This window comes from Chlorocebus sabaeus, chromosome 19 (genome assembly GCF_047675955.1).
Source record: "Chlorocebus sabaeus isolate Y175 chromosome 19, mChlSab1.0.hap1, whole genome shotgun sequence".
In the NCBI taxonomy this organism is placed as follows: Eukaryota; Metazoa; Chordata; class Mammalia; order Primates; family Cercopithecidae; genus Chlorocebus; species Chlorocebus sabaeus.
In genome coordinates this window covers 14,583,016-14,603,237 of record NC_132922.1, presented here as the reverse complement: position 1 = coordinate 14,603,237, position 20,222 = coordinate 14,583,016, and the positions used below count along the sequence as shown (strand labels likewise).

Sequence of the window (20,222 nt, the reverse complement as noted above, 5' to 3'; positions counted from 1 at the left end):
AGGAGACAGAGAGCTGGTTGTGGCCCAGATTTGGGCAGGACTGCAGGGGGGCTGGAGTTTTTGCCAGGACGGCTGGGGTTGGGCGGGGTCAGGGGCACGTACTTGGTCTCGTTGTCCAGCTGCTCCTCCAGCTGTGCGATCTTGGCCTCGAGGGCAGTGATGGAGGCCTTGTACTTGGACTTGACAGTGCCCTCCATCTCCTGCAGCTTGACCTTGAGCTCCTTGTTCTGGCGCTCCAGCTGCTGCCGAGCATTCTCGTTCTTCTGGGCGTGGCTGCGCTCCAGGTTCAGGTCGGTGTTGATCTGGTCGATCTACAGAAGGAGGGCCAGTGACCTCGGGAAGGGAAGGACTGGGGCCCTGGCTGGAGGGCACGAGCAGGGCCGGAGGAAGGTGGCAGCAGGATCTCACCAAACCCTTGGGGTCCAGAGTCTTGGGTCTCCCAGAAAAGGGAGGATTAGAAACTTCTGAACACCCAACACAGAAGCCAGAGGGGAATCTTTCATGTCCAGGTGCCTGGACGTGTTCCCGTAAGCACCTGGGGAGCAGCTGGCACTTGGCCTGTGCTTCTGCCGGCTGGGTCTGAGGCCAGCTCTGCGGTGGTGGCTCCAGAGCCCACGGTGGGAGAAGGCCTGGCACCCACCTGCAGGTTGGCCTTCTTCAGCCGGTCGTTGATCAGCTCCGTGTTGCCCTGCTCCTCCTCCAGCTCCTCCTCCAGCTGGGCGATGCGGGCCTCCAGACGCCGCTTCTCCTCCAACGCCAGGGCTCTGTGGGGTGGGTGGGAAAAGTGAGGGGCCTACCCCGGGGGCACAGCTGGTCTCCCTCAACTCTGTCCCCTCACTCAGCTCACCCTTTGCCACTGCTGTTGGCGATCTCATCAGCCAGCTCATCCCGCTCCTGCTGGGCCTGGCGCTTGGCACGCTCCGCGGCTGCCAGTTCCTGCCACAAAGACCCAGAGTGTGACCTGAAGGCAGCCACAGCCCTGCAAGACCATCCTTCCCAGCCCTGGGCACCCTCCTCTCAAGCCCTTCCCCAGGCCCACCTCTCCCAGGAAGCCCTTCCTCCAGAAACCCTCTAGCTCACAGGCTGGTGCCCCCCTGCAGTCATAGCTTAAGCACCACATGTTTCTAAAACTCTCACATTTAAGTACTAGGAATCAAGCCAGGTGCCAGGGTGTGGCGATAAGAAGTGTCCTGGCCTAACCAGGGAGACCATGTGGACAGAGCTAGACGGTGCGGCCCCTCCCTGTTTGGGTGAGCCAGAGCCCGGAGTCAGCTCTGGAGGCCACAGGCAGATGGCTACACCCTGGTCGCGCTCGCAGCCAGCACGTCACACTGCAGGGCACCCTCCAGACCCAGGAAACACTTCAGGACAGGCTCAGGTGCGACGGGCAGGGTGGCCGAGGGGATGCCCAGACCCCTTCTCACCAGGCACCATTCATAGCACGAGGTGGTGGCAGCCACAAAGCCTCATCTCATGTGAGGCATGCCAGTTTCACACACACACACTCTCATTGTACCAGGGAGCCCCGCCATGTAACGGAACCCTGGAGGGAATCGTTTGTAACATGAGAGCCATCCCCAGCCAAATCCTGGAGCCCAGTCGGACCCTAGCCCTGTCCTCAACTGAAGGCCCCACGCTGCCACCTGCTGGCTGCAGGGCAGCGGTGCCGCTCTCCACTGCAGCCCCACCCACCTCCTGCAACTGGATCATCTCGGCCTCCATGCTCTTCAGCTTCTTCTCGTTCTCTTTGGCCTGGGCCAGGATCTCCTCACGGGAGGTGCGGGTGTCATCCAGCTCGCGCATGCAGTCCTTCATCTGGGCCTGGGGTGGGGACAGAGGCTTGGCACCTCACCCAGCTCCTTGGCCCTCCACCCCTACTCTCGTGGGTCACCTCGCCAACAGGGCTCATGGCTGGTGCTCCGCTCGATGCTTTATTTAACCAACTACCCATGGTGACAGGGCGAAAAGGCAACTAAAGGCAAACACACCTCTGTGACCCACGCCATAATGCACACTTTGACAGTTCTGGTCACCGTGGACGTGAGCCCAAGCTGAGCTTCATTTTCTACTTTCTGTCCCCTCCTGTGGGCCGGAAGCCGGTGCCCACGGTGCCACCCCTGAGGTGCACCTGCCCCTCAAAACCAGTGCCCAGCCTGCCGGGCCGTCCCCACCACAGGCAGGAAACACCTTTCCTTTTGTTATTCTCCTGTTATTTGTTTTAACACTAAATATCTTTGTCAAATAGCCTTTTTTTCCTTTTGCAGATAAATCCTAAATTGAGATTCCCCAAACCAAAGAGTATGACTGGCTGTGTACAGCCTGACCACACCAGTAAAAAAATGCCACCAGCAATCACAGTATCTATGCCCACAGCCTTGACTACAGAGAGGTTTTAAAGTTTTTGTGGGTTTTTTTTTTACTTAAAAAAAAATTTTTTTTAACTAAGGTTATTCTTGTTACATGATATGGTGTATCAGAGCTGTTTTTACATGTTAATTATTCTTTAATTATTGGTGAGGTAAAGATTTCCAAGTATGTGTCTGGTACTCTGGGCTGCTGCTCAGAACCATCACCCCAGAGCCCAGAAGGCTGGAGGGTGTCAGGACCCGGCTGATTCTGGAAGTCCACATTAAGTGAGACCTTCTCAAACTCCACCCATGTCTAGGCTTGTACTTGTTTGATTCTGTGTTTTATGTACTCAGTCATTCACCGTTTTGCAAGTTTGCTGTTGGACTATGTTTCCACTCACCTCCGAGCCTCTGAGTCTCTGTCAGTGAGATGGGGCTGGAAGCACCCAGGACCTTCCCAGGAGGCGCCACCCTGCCAGGTTCCCGCCCCAGGCCCGGTGCCTTCACACGTAGTTGGCTGGGTCAGGCCCCGCCCGCCCTCACCTAGGACCCGCCCACCCTCACCTGCAGCTTCCGCAGCTGTTTGATGGCTTCCTCCCGGTTCTTGTTGGCTGAGTCGATGTGCGCCTCCAGGTCCTTCAGGTCCATCTCCAGCTTCTTCCGGGCGGCCACTGCCATCGAGCGCTGCTTCCTCTCATCCTCCAGCTCTGCCTCCATCTCCCGCACCTGGGTGAAGGAAAATCAACAGCTTGGGAAGCTGGACCCACTCAGAGACCCTGCCCTAGCTGTGAACTCAGGAGCCTCAGGCCAGTTCTGCAGGATCCATGGGGCCTTGGGGGGCCAGTGGGGATTACTGACCATAAGAACTCTAAGGTGAGTCACTGAACCCCGAGACAGGGGGCTGGAAAGAAGGGATATGGGAGGGGAGGCGTGGTCAAGGGGCCCTAACATAATCCAAGTGGAAGGAGAGAACAGAAGCCTGCGTGAAGCCAGGGCAGCCTTGGGCACCCGTGGGGTAGCAGGAGGCCGTGCACACCTGTCTGACCAGCTGCTTCTTCTTCTCCTCGCTCTGCTCGTCCTTGCCCTGCAGATCCCGCTCGAACTGGGCCTTCATGGCCTGCAGGTTGACCTCTAGCCGCAGTTTGGCGTCTTCAGTGGCCTGCAGCTCGTCCTCCAGCTCTTCCAGCTGCGTCTTCATCTCCTCCACCTGCTGCTCCAGGGCCCGCTTGGACTTCTCCAGCTCGTGGACCTGAGCCCCAAAGAGCCCAAGTCAGGAGCAAAGGGACTGGCAGGTACCTGGGTCTGCAAGACCCGGAGTCTGTGCACACACCAACCCTCTGTGATGACCCCACTCGGGCCCCTCCCAAGACCTGGCTGCCAGGTCCAGCACTCACGCTCTTGCCCACGTCGTCCTTGGAGCTCATGAGGTCCTCCATCTCCGTGCGGAACTGCTTGTTGAGCCGCTCCAGCTCCGCCTTCTGCTCCATGGCTTCCTCCAGGGCCCGGGCCAGCGACAGCGCCTTGGTCTCCTTCTCTCGGGCCTCCGCCTCAGCCCGGTCGCGCTCCTCTGCGTACTTGGCAGAGATGGTCTTCTCCTCTGCCAGGAGCTGGGAAAAGAGGTGGGCACCATGAGGCTCAGCACCACAGGCTCAGAGCTACGGCCCCCGGCAAGGCAGAGCAGCTGGGCCTAAGCTCCCTGGGGAATGTGGAGCCCAGAGGCCATGGCGGAGAGGAGCAGATCTAGGAAGCACAGGCCCAGGGCTGTGCCCGGGACAACACACACAGTCCTGTGCATCCTCACGACGGGATGACTGCCGACTGGGGCAGGCACTGCTGCGAACGCCATGTTGTAACATCTGTTTAATTTTCATCACTTACTAATCGTAACCCTTTATGGCATGCTGCCCCTTCCATGAGAGCCCTCCAAACCTATAAGAGCTTTGGTTCTCCTGAACCAAAGTTGGCATTTGGTTGGCATTTTTCATGCAGTGAATGCCAAGCTGGCTGCCAGGAAGCCTGAACCTCATTTGTGGTCTCCTCTAATGAAAGCTTCTGTCCCCTGGCATCTGTTCTCTGTGTGCACCCACCTGGCTCTATCCTATTTCCCCACCTTCCCTTCCTTTTGGCCCGAACCTTAATTATTTCATGGGTGGCTGACCATTTCCTAAAGGGCCAGATAGTGCATTCTTTAGAGTATGCAGGCCCTACGGTCTCTGCAGGAATGGCTCAACCCCACTACCACAGCACAAAGCAACCAAAGACAACGCGAGAACGATGGAGTGTGGCTGTGTTCACTCCATCTTTCCCCACGAAACGCAGTGGGCTGGACCAGGCTGCCGCAGTTGGCTGCCCAGTGTCTTCTACTGTTCTATCCCGTCCCTGAGTCCGCATCCCCCTCAGCTGCCCTCTGATATTTTGGAAAAGGAAGCGATATGAATGCATAAATAAATCATTTAAAAGACAGTCAAACCACTTCATTACAGAAAATCTGAAAAATGGAAAAAACCAGAAAGGAAAAGTCACTCCTCAACCCATCGCATGAAGACACCCTCTTCCACTGGCCTTCTCCCTGGACCCCTCGACAAGCCAGAGGCTGGGAGGGCTCCAAGCGCTGCCCCGCACGGCCCTCCCGGGCAAGACCTTGGGGGAGCCCAGGCTTTCTCTGACGGGCCTCTCGCCTTGGACTCAGTGCTTGAAGAAGAAATACAAAGGATGGAGCCAGTGGCCACACACCTGGTCAAACTTCTTCTGCTTCTTCTCCAGGTTGCACGCGCTCTGGCGTTGATGGTCCAGGTCCACCAGCAGGTCATCCAGCTCCTGCTGCAGCCGCGTCTTGGTCTTCTCCAGCTTGTCGTAGGCGGCCACCTTCTCCTCGTGCCGCTGGCTCAGGCCCTCCAAGTCCTTCTGGAGCTTCCTCTTCACCTCCTCAGTGGTTTCCAGGCACCCCACGCTGTCCTCCATCTTCTTCTTCATGTCGGCCACCTGGGCAGGAGCCAGGAGTAAGCAGACGCCCGAGATGGCACCTGCTCAGTGGCACACCCGTCCCTGGGGCAGCTGGGAGCCTGCCTGCCACACCGTGGAAGGGGCACCAGGGATCCGCCCAGTTATGAAACCGCCTCCCCCAGTCACTTCCCTCTCCATGGGGGCGAGACAAATGGAGCTTCTGCAAAGGGGCATCCGTCTACCGTGTGAAGCCCGGGGGAGGTTGACCCCCAGGCCCACTGTGGGGGCTCCCAGCCCTCATCCACACCAAGCCTCTCGCTCCACAGAGACCACTCCCAGAGAGCAGGGCCAGTGCCCTGTAGGGATGTCTGCGGGGTCCCCTCACCCAGTCCCATCCTTGCACTTGGAGATAAACCTGCAGTCACGCACACTCACAGGCTGCTCCCACCCTGACTGCGGAACGGACTCCCAGCCCATCCTGGGGTGGCTCAGGCCTTCTGGCCTGGCACATGGAGGTCCAAGATAGGATCTAGAGCAGGAGCTCTGAATATATATTAGGCTACGGACCCCTTGGCAGTCTAGAGAGGCCTAGGGACTCCTTCTCATGACAACGTTTTAACAGGCATTAAATAAACGTATGGGATCACCAAGGCAACCAGTACAGAAAAATGCAGTGTTCACACATTCTAAAACACCGTGGCTCAGGAAGCCACGTGCTGCTAGGTAGCACATCAGACAGCAAACTCGGCGTAGGCCTGGGAACCACGAGGCCAAGGAGCTCGGCCGCAACCCTGACAGGGTAACTGGCCATTTCTACAGATGACGAGGGTGCAGGGACTGCCACCACCGTGGCTTGCTGCCTACATCCATAATGGAAGCAATGCTGAATTTCAGCTAAAGACTGGTGAAAATAAAGGTGTAAAATAGTGAAAATAGTGGTGTCCCCCATCTAAGTCCACAGATCCCTGGATTCCTCTCCTGGGGACTCAGGCTGAGAGCCCTGATGTGGGACAGCAAGGTGGGCTTCCCTGGGGGAGAGCAGCAATGGGCTGGCCCAGTGGGCAGGGCTGTCCTGCAGTGCCCAGGCCAGTGCCCGGCCAGCAGCTCCCCAGCCTGCAGAGTCGGGCCGGTTCCCCAGGCCTCCAAACCTGGGCATGGAGGGTGGCGATCTGCTTCTCCAGGTTGTGCTTGGCCTCCTCCTCCTCCTCCAGCTGCTCCCGGAAGGAATTCTTCTCGTCCTCCACCTGCTTGAGCTTGGTGCTCAGGCTCAGCTTCTGCCGGTTCTCCTCCTGCAGCAGCTCCTACTCGCAGGTTGAGAGGGGTGTGGGTGCTCAGGAGAGCGGTGTCTGAAACCCAGGAACTCCACACCCTTGAGGAGAGAGAGGAGCTGGTCCTGCTGATTTAGGGGATGGCCACGTAAAGACCTGATGGGAACTAGGAGGACGCAGAGACCCACCCACGGGATGAAGGAGATGAATGAGAGGATGGGCAGTCCGATGGGTTCTGGAGCTAATGTCGTGGACACAGGGGCCTTCCTGGAGGAGTTCACCTTCTGGGAACCTGGCACCACCCTTACCTGAGTGTCCTGCAGCTGGGACTCCAGCGCGGAGAAGTCCTTGGTGAGCTTGCTGGACTTGCTGTCGGACTGGCTGAGAAGCCCGGTCACGTTGTCCAGCTCCACCTGCACCGGGCGGGGAGACGCAAAGGACCATGGACCCAGCCCCACCGCTCCTGCCCCACCTCAGCTCCTTTACGTAAAGCTGGACCTGAGTCACAAGCTGAAGCGTGAGGGTCTGAGGAGCCAGTTTGAGAAGAGAGAGAGACACAGAGCACACATGCACCCGGGGGTCTGGGCCACAACTGCTGCTGGTGCCCACTGCCCGCGCCGGGGTCCCGGTGGAGGCCTCACCTGCAGCTTGGTGACCTTGTCAGCCAGCTCCGTGCGCACACGCTCTCCCTCGTTGAACTTGACCTGCAGCTCCTGCAGCTGCGCCTCCACTTTCTTGCGCTTGTGCTCCGAGTCCCCTTTGCCCTGCAGCAGCACCTTCACCTCGTTGGCCAGCTCCCCCCGCTCATTCTCCAGGGTCTGCTTTGCCTTCTCGAGGTTGGCTTTCACCTGGCGGGGAAGAAAGCAAAGACGTGAGAGGCAGCCTCCTGACACAAGGCTGGCTGGTCTGTCATCACTGGACTCTAGATCCAGACGTCGCTACTTCTGCAGCCCTGACGATGGTGCGCCCGAGTCCTGGACTCAGAAGGCTCAGGCCTCATCTGTCCTGTCCTCTTCTCTCTTGGCCGGTGGGTGACACTTGGCTCCTGTCTTCACTGCTTAGGACCTCAGCTTCCCCATCTCTAAAATAATACCTGCCCAGCCTTCTACCCTGGGTAGAGGCCAGGTTCTAGGGTACGGCACTGGTGTTGCAGATGTTAGCAATATTTATAATGCAATGAGGGGAACTGTAATTGTTTGTAGTTAGACTTCCGGTAAAGCCTGTCTGAAGCCTGATGTTCAAAGTAACGACGTAATGTTTTCACCCTTACATAACCACATGAGACAGACCTATCATAATCTTCCCTTGTGAACAGGGAAACTGAGGCCCAAGTCACAAAGCCCCTTAGAGGGGGAGCCTGGCCTGAGAACCAGGCAGTTGAGTTGGATCCTGCAGCTGCTCTGCAGGACTGATTCGGATTCTGTGGGCCCAGCACGGGGAACCCTGTCCTCCCGCTGCGGTCTCAGGGAGGCTCCGCACCCGCTTTGTCTGCTCCAGCTGCTCCGCCAGCTCCTCCACGGCCTGCGAGTGCTTCTGCCTCATCTCCTGGATCTGGGCCTCGTGGGTCTTGGCCTCCTCCTCCAAGGTCTTCTTCAGGATGTTCACCTCCTGCTCACGTTTCGACCTGGACAGAGAAATCCCCTCAGAGTGGAGGCTGGGAGCGCTGGAGTGAGGCTGTCCCTGGGGCTCTTCCCTGACCAAAGACAGGCCTGACCAGGGCACAGGCACCCCAGGCAGCTTTTCTACCCATCGGCCCCTCCTGACCATCTATCCCATGGGCCGGCCTGAAAGACGCACTGTGAGAGGCTTCTGTAGCCTTTCAGTTTAAAGCCCACCCTTGCCTCACCCCCACCTTTGAGTCAGGTTCTTCAACAGGCTTTCTACTCTGTAGAGAGAAACCGCCGAGGAACCAGCAGCTTCCATGCCTGCTGGTGCATAACAGGGCCACGGGGCACACGCGCGTGTGTGTCTGTGTGTGTGTGTGTGTGTGTGTGAATGCGCGTGCGCGCAGAGGCCCGGGGTCCATGTCTCCAAGCCAAGGCCCCCGTGGCTGCCCTCCCCATCCCCAGGGACTTGGTCCCAGGGCACACCTGAGCTCTTGCTGGGCAGCTGTGGTATCCAGCGTGTCCTCCAACTCTGTTTTCAGCGCCTCTAGCTCTTCCCCAAGGTCCCGTTTCTGCTTCTCAGCTTTATTTCTGGAAGCACGTTCAGACTCCAGGTCTTCCTGGAGTTCAGAGATCTGAGATTCCAGCTCCCGGATCTTCTTGAGGGCCATGTTCTTCTGGGCAGCTTCCTCTTCCACTCTGCCAAAGCGACCAGCAACATCAGCATAAGGTCAGTTTCACCTCCAAGGAGCAGAGTTTGCGGGACAGGCCTGAGAGAGGTGCGGCAGCCTAAGCTGCCTCTGGTGGTCACAATCATGGCACTTAGGGTGGCTCTCAGCAGAAACAACATCTGAGGCAACCAGACTGAAGGGCAACACCCCTCTGAGAACTAGAAAACCTTATAGGGGAATTGTTTCAATTTCCAAAGTAAGATTCACTGCTTCAAATATTTTTAAAAGTCAAATGATTTGTGGCCAGGCGCAGTGGCTCACGCCTGTAATCCCAGCACTGTGGGAGGCCGAGATGGGCGGATCACAAGGTCAGGAGATCGAGACCATCCTGGCTAACACGGTGAAACCCCGTCTCTACTAAAAACACAAAAAAATTAGCCGGGTGTGGTGGCGGGCGCCTGTAGTCCCAGCTACTCGGGAGGCTGAGGCAGGAGAATGGCGTGAACCCAGGAGGCGGAGTTTGCAGTGAGCCGAGATTGCGCCACTGCACTCCAGCCTGGACGACGTAGCGAGACTCTGTCTCAAAAAAAAAAAAAAAAAAAAAAAAAAAAAAGAGTCAAATGATTTGTTAAATGGGAAGAAAAGGAAATAAAATATTACACCACAGGATGACTGCACTCAGTAAAAATACGAACGTGCTATGGACTTTAGATGGTTGTGAGGAGTCAATGTAGGTTCACCAATTAGAACAAACACACCACTGCGCTGGGGGGTGCTGGCAGCTGGGGAGGCGGTGCGTGAGTGGGGCAGCAGAAGATGGAGAAACTTCTGCCGACTCCTGCTGTGAATCTAAAACTACTCTACAAAATAAAGTTGCTTTCTTTTTTTTTTTTTTTTTTTAAACAGAGTCTCGCTCTGTCACCTAGGCTGGGGTGCAGTGGTGCGATCTAGGCTGACTGCAACCTCTGCCTCCTGGGTTCAAGCGATTCTCCTGCCTCAGCCTCCTGAGTAGCTGAGATTACAGTCATGTGCCACCACACTGGCGAATTTTTTATATTTTTGGTAGGGATGGGGGCTTCACCATGTTGGCCAGGCTGGTCTCCAACTCCTGACCTTGAGTGATCCATCCGGCTTGGCCTCCCAAAGTGCTGGGATCACAGATGTGAACCAACATGCCTGGCCAAGTCTTTTTTTTTTTTTTAAGTGTGCCTATAGCAAGAAATTAGGAAAGGACGGCCGGGCGCGGTGGCTCAAGCCTATAATCCCAGCACTTTGGGAGGCCGAGACAGGCTGATCACGAGGGCAGAAGATGGAGACCATCCTGGCTAACACAGTGAAACCCTGTCTCTACTAAAAAATACAAAAAACTAGCCGGGTGAGGTGGCGGGCGCCTGTAGTCCCAGCTACTTGGGAGGCTGAGGCAGGAGAATGGTGTAAACCCGGGAGGCGGAGCTTGCAGTGAGCTGAGATCGGGCCACTGCACTCCAGCCCGGGCGACAGAGTGAGACTCCGTCTCAAAAAAAAAAAAAAAAAAAAAAAAAAAAAAAAAAAAAAAGAAAGAAATTAGGAAAGGACTATTGTAGGTGGGTGATAGAGTTGTGGATGACTTTTTTTCAAATTATAAACAAATAAACAAAAGACAAATGAGGCCCCTCCCCGTGCCCTGAGTGCACAAGAACTGCTTTGCTATGAAATAAGCGGCTCTTCTAAGACAACAGTGGAAAGAATGCTCACAGCTCTCTGGTGCAGAGAACTAGGGCCAGCAGCAAGCAGGAAGGGCTGGCCCAGGCCACCTGGCCTCAGGCGGGGTCCTCACCTGGCCAGGGCAGCCTGGAGCTCCTCCTCTTTCTTGGCCAGTTGCATCTTGAGCTCCGCGATCTGCGCCTGGAGCTCGGCGATCTGGTCGCTGAGGTCCGTGGAGTCTCCCTCCAGCTTCCGGCGGGTCTTCTCCAGCTCCTGTCGCTGCTTCTCCTCCCTGCGGAGGCGCTCTATAAGGAGCGGGGAGCCCACATAGCCCTCAGTGCCGTGGGTTCTGTCTCCGTGTCAATTACTTATACAAAATACCGAGCACTCGTTATGAAATGTGTGTCAGGCTGAAAGCATCACAAATACACAGACACTCGCACCCAACTCCTGGATGCAGGAAGAGGACATCACCGCAAACTGCCAGCCCCTGGCGTGTCTCTCTCCAACTCACCCCTTGTCCTTCCCTGCCAGGAGTTAAGTGCTCTCCTAAAGCTGGTGTTCCTAATCCCCTTGGTTCCCTTGAAGGCTGTACCATGTCTGTATCTCTAAAACACATGTTCAGTTTTGTGCAAAAATCAACTTATAAAATGGAACTGCCTTGTGTGAATTCCACAGTTGGAATCACACAGACAGGGCTCAGTGTCTAGCTTTATAACTCTGTGATGTCACTCGGGAAAGCTACTTTCTATACCTTGTCTGAATAATAAACAAAAGGAGATGGCCTACTTCGCTGGGATGTTGTGAGGCGCCCATGAGTTACTATCTTGAAAAGCACCTAGAACAGTGCCTGGCTGGTGATGTTTATTCCCTGCCATACCTTTGCCACCCCATCCCATGGTCTTGAGATGTAGCCCGTGAAGTTTCGCTGGAATAGATGTGTATGGACATTTATCTAGCATTCCATGATGTGAATACACCACAACTTATTTATGTACCCGGCCTGCAGCTGGCAGGCATGGGGCTGTGTTCATCGCACACTCTGATACACAACGCTGCTGCAAGCGTCCTGCTCACTCTCAGTGCACACGGCTGAGTGATGGATGGAACGGCCGGGTCACCAGCATGCCAAGCTTCAACCTCACTAGGACTGCTGGATCGTTCTCTAACACCGTCTACCAGTTTGCAGTCCCAGCAGCAGCGTGTGTGTGCTCTGACGGCTCCGTGTCTGTGTTAGTGCTTATTAGTGTCAACCTTTCACGTCTGTCCATCTGGTGGGCGCCACCCCTAGACCTCTTGGATGACCAAGTCTTCCGCGCTCCTCCCAGGTGAGGGAGGGTATCTGTGGGGTAAGAGATCTCTCTGTGTCCAGACCTCTCTTCCACTGGACCTGACTCATCTCATCCCCTGCAGATGTGAGGGGGCTGGACAAGGCTGTGACACCAAGCCGGGGAAAATCCTCCCGGCGGTCAGGTTTTGGCCTCCCTCCCCTGGGTATGAGCTCAGAGTTCCCACAATAGTCAGGGTTCTCCTGTTCCCCTACTTGTCCACTCCTCTCAAGGGGCAGTGGCCGGGGGTCCTCAGACAACCACGGACCTGTGCTTCTACCCCAGCGCCCTCTCCCTGCCACAGATCCCCGGGGCACACAGAGACAGGGCAGGATTTGTCACCCTGCCCCAAGTCAAGCAATGAGCTTCCACAGTGACTGTCGAGGACTTTACGGTACATACGTGTTCACATGTATTTAATGAAATTTCCACAGTACCCTAGCACTGTGTCCCCTTTTCAGGTAAAACTAAAGCTCATGGAGCTTAAGTCATAGGTGTAAGATGAGCCAGCTAGTCAGTGACAGAGCTAGTGAGTCCTGTGGGCCAAACCCAGAGCCTCCTAGGCAGTCTCAGAAGCTTCCAAAACCCACGGCACACGACAACAGGGCAGCGCCAAAGCTCTCCTTTAAACACACTTCATGCAGCAGGGAATCTAGCCACAGAACAACAGGGGCCTGGAGGCTCAGGCTCCCGCAGGCACCAGACACGGCTCCCCTCGACCTGTGACCTCAGGTCTGAAGGGCAGCAGCCAGTGCTGTAGTGTGGCCCAGGCTCACCCGTGAGCTGAGGAGGCCTCGGTGTTCTGGTCAGACAGGCCAGCCCCTGCCCGCCAGCACCTGCCCATCATCTCCTGCCCGTCACCCTCTCACCTTCCAAGTCGGTGATCATTGCCTCATGCTTGTTCTTGAGCTTGGCGAGGCTCTTAGATTTCTCCTCCTCTTCCGTGAGGTTGGTGGTGAATTCAGCTATTCTGTCTTCCAGCAGTTTCTTTTCCTGGGGAGAGGGGAGTAGGCCGGCATTTAGTGTCCGTTGAGCACAGAACACTAGCTAGCCTCAAAGCATGACTCGCCGGGAAATCTGGGGCTGAATGGAGAGGGCTTTAGACGCTTGATCGAGTTCATGAGGATTTTCCTGGATCAAAGGATAATTTTGAAAGGTCACCAGCTTCCCTGAAACAGCGAGGTATATGCTTCCTCAGGATCGAAAAATGTGGGTGCCCAAGCCCTTCCCCTTCCCCTTCCCCTGTGGGCTTGGGTGAGAAAGGCTTCCAGGTGACAGCTAGTGTCAGCAGGGACAGATGGCTCCACTCCTTCAGGAGGCTGCCATACGGCGCTCACCTGCGCCACCAGGCCACCTTCTCCTTGCCACTCTCTCACCTGCCAGGTGGGCCACGGCCCCTCCCCCTCTCTAGCCCCACAGTACCCCGGGCTGCTCTCCTTGCTTTCTGTTCTGTGTGGCCCCCGCAACACCCCTGCCCAGGGGCCAGAGCTTGGCACAAGCGCCTCAGTCCTCTCATCGCAGTCCCGGGCGGATGTCCTGCCACCTCAGCCTCCCCAGCCTTTGGGGCTCCCGTGGTCTGAGGAGCCCTAAAAGGTGGGGAGGTTGCCTTCTCCTCTAACTGGTTCCCCGGTTGCTATCTGCTCCCCGGGTAGACACTGACAGGGACCAACTCATTCTCAGGAGGAACAGCTGCCGCCCAGGGACAGTGGAGGAGGAGTACCCTGCATCTCAACAGTCACCAAAGTGTCCCCAACCCCACAGTGACCAACGCCTGCAATGCTGCACAGATGGCCACCTTTACAAAGGCTTGGGTCTCACGGGTGGCAAAGAAGAGCTTTCCAGAGGGGAAAGGACAAACCCTTCCCCAGGGCCCCTTCGTTTATGAGGAAATCCCTCAACGAAGGCCCATGGGACCTCCAGGGACCACCTGCAGTGAAGCAGAAGCCCTCGTGCTGCAGGCGGAAGAGACAGGAAGCAGCAGTGGCAGGGCTGGGGCCCGGCCCTGCAAGGGTGACCACACTCTCCCATCCACAGCCCCCCTGGAGCAGCTGCAGGCAGCAGCCGCGGGCCTCACCTTGGCCAGCTTGCAGTTCTGGTCCTCCAGGATGATCTGCTCCTCCTCCAGCTTCTTCAGCTTCGCCTCAGTGGTCACCTTCTCCAGCTGCAGCTTCTGCCGGGCGCTCTCCTCCTCCTCCAGCTGCTCCTCAAGCTCCTGCCGGGGGCCAGAGACACAGTGAGGACAGCAGGCCCAGGGTCATAGCCAAGGTGAAGACAGCAAGGTCCAAAGGCCAGGTCCGAACACCAAGGAGAGGATAGAAGGTCTGTGAGCCCAGGGTCATGGCTGAGGTGGGGACAGCAAGGTCTGCAAGCCCAGGGCCACAGCCGAGGCAGGGCCCAAGCCCTATTTGTAGGATTCCAGATTTCAAACTGGGACACAGGGCCAGAACACCGGTGCAATGTTCTGAAGGGTTTCTTGCAGCAAGCTCCCACCCATGAAACACGCAGGATGCAGAGCTGCTGGCCCTGTGCCTCTCTGGCTAGCCAGGGCCAGGGCTAATGGCAAGGAAATCAAATTGGCCTTGATGCTGGCCCAGGCAGTATTCATGGAGAGATCTCAGATGCACATGTCACAAACTACCAGCCCAAAGGGAACACCTCTCACTGAGTGCCCCAAGCAGACAGCGTGAGGAGTGGCCTCCTCGGACCCTAATTCCATGTTCTCCCAGCTACTGGTCCCTGCTTCTCTGCCCTGCCCTGCCCCTCCAGTCCCACTCCTCCCCGGGTGCAGCAGGCAGGAACCTGGATGTTCTGCTGCATCTTCTTCTTCTCTGTCTGCAGGTGCTGGCAGCGCTCCTCCTCCTCCTCCACCCTGGCCTCCAGGTCATGGCAGATCTCTTCTAGTTCCTGCTTCTTGGCGGTCAGGCGGGCCCGGAGCTCCTCAGCCTCGGCACACAGCTCGGTTTCTGCCTGGAGCTGCTCCTGCAGCTGTAATTTCTCTGCCATGAGCTGCAAACAGCAAGTGGAAAACACAAGCTCCTCGCAACACCCACAAGTCACTCCATCCTCAAAAGATGGATGCCGTGGCTCAGGATCCCAGCAGGAAAGGAACATGCGGACAAGAGTAGCTTTCATCTGGAGAGCTCTGAAGCTTCCAGGCACCTTCCAGACATCGTGTCCTTGATTTTTCACTACCCCATGAGCTCCACAGCAAAGTCCCGGGAAACGGGCTCAGGTCATGTGGTAGAGCTGAGGTTTGAACCCAACACTGGTGAACGTTCCATTCTATTAGGTGGCCTCCCTACATCACATAACCCCAAATCCGGTCTGCAGAGAGACTGGTCACTGTTCCCACAGTAACAGGAAACTCAGTTGTAGGAAACCCCTATGGTAACAGAAAAGGCCAGCGTGCTGTGCCTACCGATGGCCAGCAGGTGGCAGCACCGGGCAGGTCACGCAACCTGGACGGAGCCTGCGCTGACACCCACCTGAGACTGCAGCGTCTCCATCTCCGTGAGCCTGTTCTCCGCAGCCAGCTGCTTCTCCCGGACCTTCACCAGCTCCTCCTCCTTGGCCATCATCTCCTCCTCCTGCCGGCTCACCTGCAGCAGCGGCTTGACCTGGGAGAGGAGATGGAAGTAGAGACATGCTTGGCTAGAAGATGCCCGCCTCTGCCAACAGGTGTGAGGCCTCTCCCTTACCTCTGGAAACATGAAAGTGAGGGGCAAGAAGACATGCTGTGGTGGGGGCTACAGCCTTCCTGGAAATCCATCTGGTGCTCTGTACCACGGGCCTCTGACCCGCTAACTACATTCCAGGGAAACTATCCCTGCGTGCGTGTGAAGATGTTCACCTCGGCATTATTTATAACAGCAAGAAAATGAGGAAGGACCCATCTCTGAAAAAGTACCCAGATAATGATGTGGCCCCTAGGGAACAGTACGCTACCTCTAAAAAAACGATGCTTATGAAGGAATCGTAAATGGAACGTACACACTACAATACTGTTTATACGAGTCAAACTGAGCTATGGAAGAATGCATACTGTTTACATAGCTGAGGTTTTACAGGCAGTGAGAAAAAGAGCGAGAGAATAAACACTAAAATAGCTGCTGCTGCTGGTTTAGGGTAAGGGTTTATGTGTGAATTTTTATTTAATTCTTTAGACTTTTTGTTAGTTGGCTTTTTGCCATTGCCATAAATTATGGATTATACACAAAAGCAGCCCGGACAAGTTTAAAAATAACGAGTTTTTTTTTTTTTAAAAGGCCAGGAAGGCCAGCCTGGGCAAGATAGTGAGATCTTGCCTCTACTAAAAATCAAAAAGGGCCGGGCACAGTGGCTCATGCCTGTAATTCCAGCACTTTGGGTGGCCGAGGTGGGAGGACTGCTGGAGCCCAAGAGTTTGTGACCAACCTGGGCAACATAGTGAGACCGCACCTCTACAAAAAATACAAAAAATTAGCCAGGTATGTATGGTGGTGTGCACCTGTAGTCCCAGCTACTCAGGAGGCCTTTCTAGCACGCACCTTGGTGAAGAGCCGCCACCACTGCCAGTTCCGCAGCTTGAGGTAGGCAGCGCAGTTCCGCTGGAGGACCTTCATGGCGGTCAGCTGCTGCTGCCGCTTGGCAAATGCTCTGTGGGGTGAGGAACATGGTCAGTGCGGGGCAGTGGACAGCAGACCCGACCTAACAGTCCTGGCCTTGTCCTCAAGGCTTTTCTGGGGGTCTACCCTTGCCTGGGGTACCTCAAGAAAGAAATTCAGGGAAGGGGCCTGGCCTTGGGGTTGAGATATGTTTCTCCCACTTACAGGCTGTGTGACCCCATGAGGCTCTAATCTTACAGTGGGTGAAGGACCTAAGTCACCAGACTACCCCTCCACTGAGGAGCCCACGGGGTGAAGGCTCCTGTGAAGTAACCACAGATCTCACTCAGCGTGGGGACTGAGCATGACCCTTGGTCATTAAGCCGACTGGCCCTGGGTGACTCTGGACTTCAGCTTCCCACCCTTCGTGCTGTTCCTTATCTGAGCTTTTGTTTGGTGGGAGAACGTCAGGAGCTGATGTTCTGTGAAGGTGGGCTGCGGGTGTCAGCGGGAGGGCTTTTGGATAAACAAGCCTCCATCTGTGCAAATGCCACACGCTCGGGCTTCATCTCCCAGAGCTCGGCGCCCCTGCTAGGACCCTCAGCCCCGAGCACAAGGGGACGAGTGTGCAGTGCCCACACCCGCTGTCCTGCAGCAGGGGAGCCCTCACTCCCCAGGGAGTCAAGGATGAGTCTGGACTCAGGGATGGTCTGCTCCCCTGGAATCACAGGGTTCTTTAGGGCAGGCTCTGGGTGCTGTCCCCACAAGGGTCGCACGGTGAGGAGTCCTGGTAAGCGGGATCTTTCAGGCAGGCAAATCCAAGCAGAGTCAGCCTCTTCCCACCCATCACTCTAAACCTCAATCAGAAATGCCTGATTCAGCCAGGCGCAGTGGCTCACGCCTGTAATCCCAGCACTTTGGGAGGCTGAGGTGGGTGGATCACTTGAGGTCAGGAATTTGAGACCAGCCTGGCCAACATGGCGAAACCCTGTCTCTACTAAAAACACAAAAATAGGCCGGGCGTGGTGGTGTGCACCTGTAACCTCAGCTACTAGTGAGGCTGAGGCAGGAGAATCACTTGAACCTGGGAGGTGGAGGTTGCAGTGAGCCGAGAACGTGCCACAGCACTTCAGCCTGGGCGGCAGGGTGAGGCTCCATCTCACAAAAAAAAGGAAAAAAAAAAAAGAACTGCCCGATTCTACTCTTCAAAGGTAGAAATCCAGGAACGGGGGTAGGAAGAGCCACGTGGGCCTCCCAGGCATGTGACCAGCTGCAGTGGGGTGTCCTAGACCACGGCCTGCTAAGTGCTCTTTGGCAACAAAGGGCATGGCAAGGCCTGGCGTGTGGGGCAGGAGTATCTCCTGGGACTCACTTCCTGGCCAGGTAGCCCCTGCAGCAGGCCTGGAACCCTATGATGACGTCGGTGATCTTCAGGTCCCGCTCCTCCTCCAGGTGGGCCAGCACGCCTGCGCGGAAGAAGACTTTGCTCTGGCCGATGCGGTACAGGTTGCTGTCGAGCTCCAAGGCTTTTATCTAGGTGGGAGGAGTAGGCTGTTTACCTGGCCAGCAACTGGCCACGGCTCCGTGAAAGGGTGGCCCAGGCACAGCTGGAGGCGTGTCCTTCACCCTTCTTCCTACTGGCTGACGAGCATCTGGAGAGCAGAAAGCCATCTCCTCTCCCTCCTTCTTCCTGTTCCCCATCTCCCCGTCACCAAATGCAGGCTTTGCACACAGTAGGTGTTGAATTTTTCCTTCTCTTTTCCTCCCACCAACTCCCCACTCTGCAGCCAACGCTTTCTGATTCTTTAGAAAGAACGTGAAGTAAAACGAGGCCAAAGGTAGCAGCTGTTAACCTGGACACGCCAGAAACAGGATGCTGGGAAACGGAAAACAGGAGCAGGGTGGGATTTAGCCCTGACTTGGTACTGAGCCACTGCAGGGCCTTCATTCAACCGGAACGCAAAGCATGCGCACGGCACATCCAGCACTGTGCTAGGACTGGGAGCGGGGAGGGAGGGAGGAGAAGCTCAGATCATGGCACACCAGGCCAGCTGCCCTGGTTGTGAGCTGCCCTGCTCACCACAATGGGCGTGGAGTCAGGCCCGTGAGTAAGAAAGCAGGAGAATGTCCCCCAAATGAAAGAGGCCATCATCTTACATCAGAGTCCGGCCATGGCTACAGTTCTCATCTCCTCCACACCACCCTGGTGCCAAACACCATCCCTGGCTATCTGAGGTCGAGGGGCTGCTGCAAAGGGCGCCCGGCAGAGTCAGCCGCAGAGCATCAGAAGGGACACAGCCTGGGCACCCACCGACCACTGACACAGCAAGGTGGGCCCTGGCCATGCGGGCGCTCCCCAGACAAGGGGCTGCCCATCCAGAGAGGCACGGACAGCAGCTCAACTCACCATGAGCACGCACGCCTGCTTCCCATCCATGAAGCCCTTGGGAATGGAGTTTGGAGTCAGGATCTCATATCTGAGGAAGGAAAGAGAAGCCTGGTCATTTTACCCATTGCCTCGATTCCACGTGCCTGGAATATAGGCAAGAGATTAAGATCATTTTTACAGTGCAACAGACACAGAATTCTTTACACAAACTTTCCTAAGGAAAGAAGACACAGGCAAATCCCACCCCACTCTTTTCTTCGGCTGAATGACACAAGGAAGGTTTAATGTTTTCCGGAAAGTGAATAGAAACTCGTGTAGGACCGTTTCAATCACTCGAGGGTGTGCTTCAGGTTGGGCTCACTAACTGCTAATTGCCTGGGATCCTCATCTGTCACCCACGGACAGCCATGCTCACATAGCTTCCTTGGGATGCTGCAGGGAGCTGATAATAAACAGAGATGCCCCAAGAAATAAAGGGCTGCATCCCGACAGCAACTGACACTCAGCACAGTCATTAGAGAAATAGGAAGATGTCGCCATCTTTGCACATAGCAATGCACGGCCGTGTTTTATGACTTTCATTTCTACAAAGTTCCTGTAATATCCCAGGTCTCTGGCTGATTCTTTCACATTTCTTTTCATAGCTCCTCTAACTGTAGCAAATAGCACCAGGGCCGGCAGTTACTAGGAGCAAAAGTCAACAGGATGACGATGACCTGCATTTCGGTATTAAAATGGGGAGTCTCCTTTCCTGCAAAGGGTGGAAAAGAGGAGGTGGGGAAGGGCTGGCCAGACTCAGTTCTACATGGATGGAGGACGTCGCTCCTTCATGACAGGACCCAGCCAGGGAGCAGCAGCCCACCTCTGGGACTCACTGCGCGCACAGCCGGGTCCAGGAGAAGCGGGCTCCGGGCCCTGGCTCACCTCTGCCGAAACTCCTGGAAGACCACTCTGTTGGGGAAGCCCTGGCGGCAGATGCGGATGCCCTCGAGGACGCCGTTGCAGCGCAGCTGGTCCAGCACAAGATGCGGGTCCAGCTTGCCGGCCTGGGGAAGAAAACACACGCATGTGGTCTCACTTCTGTGCCTAAAACAGTCAGAGAAAGGTCGGGGAACCCCTATGAACCTGACAGGGCAAGAGCCTAAGGGAGGGGGTCACTGCAGCCCACAGGTTTTGACAGTGAAGTCAAAGGATCCAGGTCTGGGAGAGGCCGGTGTCACCAAGAGGAAGTGTGGGCTGTGAATGGAGAGTATCTCCTAATCGAGCCAAGGCCCTCCCTGCAGAGAAACGACGGAGGGCTTTGTGCATGCTGGGGGGCTGGAGGGGTGCTTTTGTTGGGGAGACAGACGGGCTGAGCACCCCACACCACGGTGCCCCGCCCGGGCCACCCCACCAGGCGGCCGCA

General features: G+C 56.2%; 1 protein-coding gene across 1 annotated transcript in view; it reads right to left on the bottom strand.

The window, feature by feature from the left end:
• MYH9 (myosin heavy chain 9) overlaps positions 1–20,222 on the bottom strand; it is a 107,487-nt gene that overhangs the window by 3,653 nt on the left and 83,612 nt on the right. Inside the window, exons 17-38 of the mRNA XM_007975646.3 lie at positions 19,742–19,863; positions 18,836–18,905; positions 17,801–17,961; positions 16,372–16,480; positions 15,331–15,462; positions 14,645–14,851; positions 13,920–14,057; positions 12,715–12,838; positions 10,651–10,822; positions 8,650–8,862; positions 8,039–8,183; positions 7,201–7,407; positions 6,868–6,972; positions 6,440–6,592; positions 5,082–5,330; positions 3,743–3,955; positions 3,385–3,597; positions 2,913–3,074; positions 1,693–1,821; positions 848–936; positions 641–764; positions 103–311 (exon numbers count right to left, since the gene is read on the bottom strand). Of these exons, the coding sequence (XP_007973837.2) occupies positions 103–311; positions 641–764; positions 848–936; positions 1,693–1,821; positions 2,913–3,074; positions 3,385–3,597; positions 3,743–3,955; positions 5,082–5,330; positions 6,440–6,592; positions 6,868–6,972; positions 7,201–7,407; positions 8,039–8,183; positions 8,650–8,862; positions 10,651–10,822; positions 12,715–12,838; positions 13,920–14,057; positions 14,645–14,851; positions 15,331–15,462; positions 16,372–16,480; positions 17,801–17,961; positions 18,836–18,905; positions 19,742–19,863 (3,446 nt within the window). The remainder of the gene's footprint in view (positions 1–102; positions 312–640; positions 765–847; positions 937–1,692; positions 1,822–2,912; positions 3,075–3,384; positions 3,598–3,742; positions 3,956–5,081; positions 5,331–6,439; positions 6,593–6,867; positions 6,973–7,200; positions 7,408–8,038; positions 8,184–8,649; positions 8,863–10,650; positions 10,823–12,714; positions 12,839–13,919; positions 14,058–14,644; positions 14,852–15,330; positions 15,463–16,371; positions 16,481–17,800; positions 17,962–18,835; positions 18,906–19,741; positions 19,864–20,222) is intronic.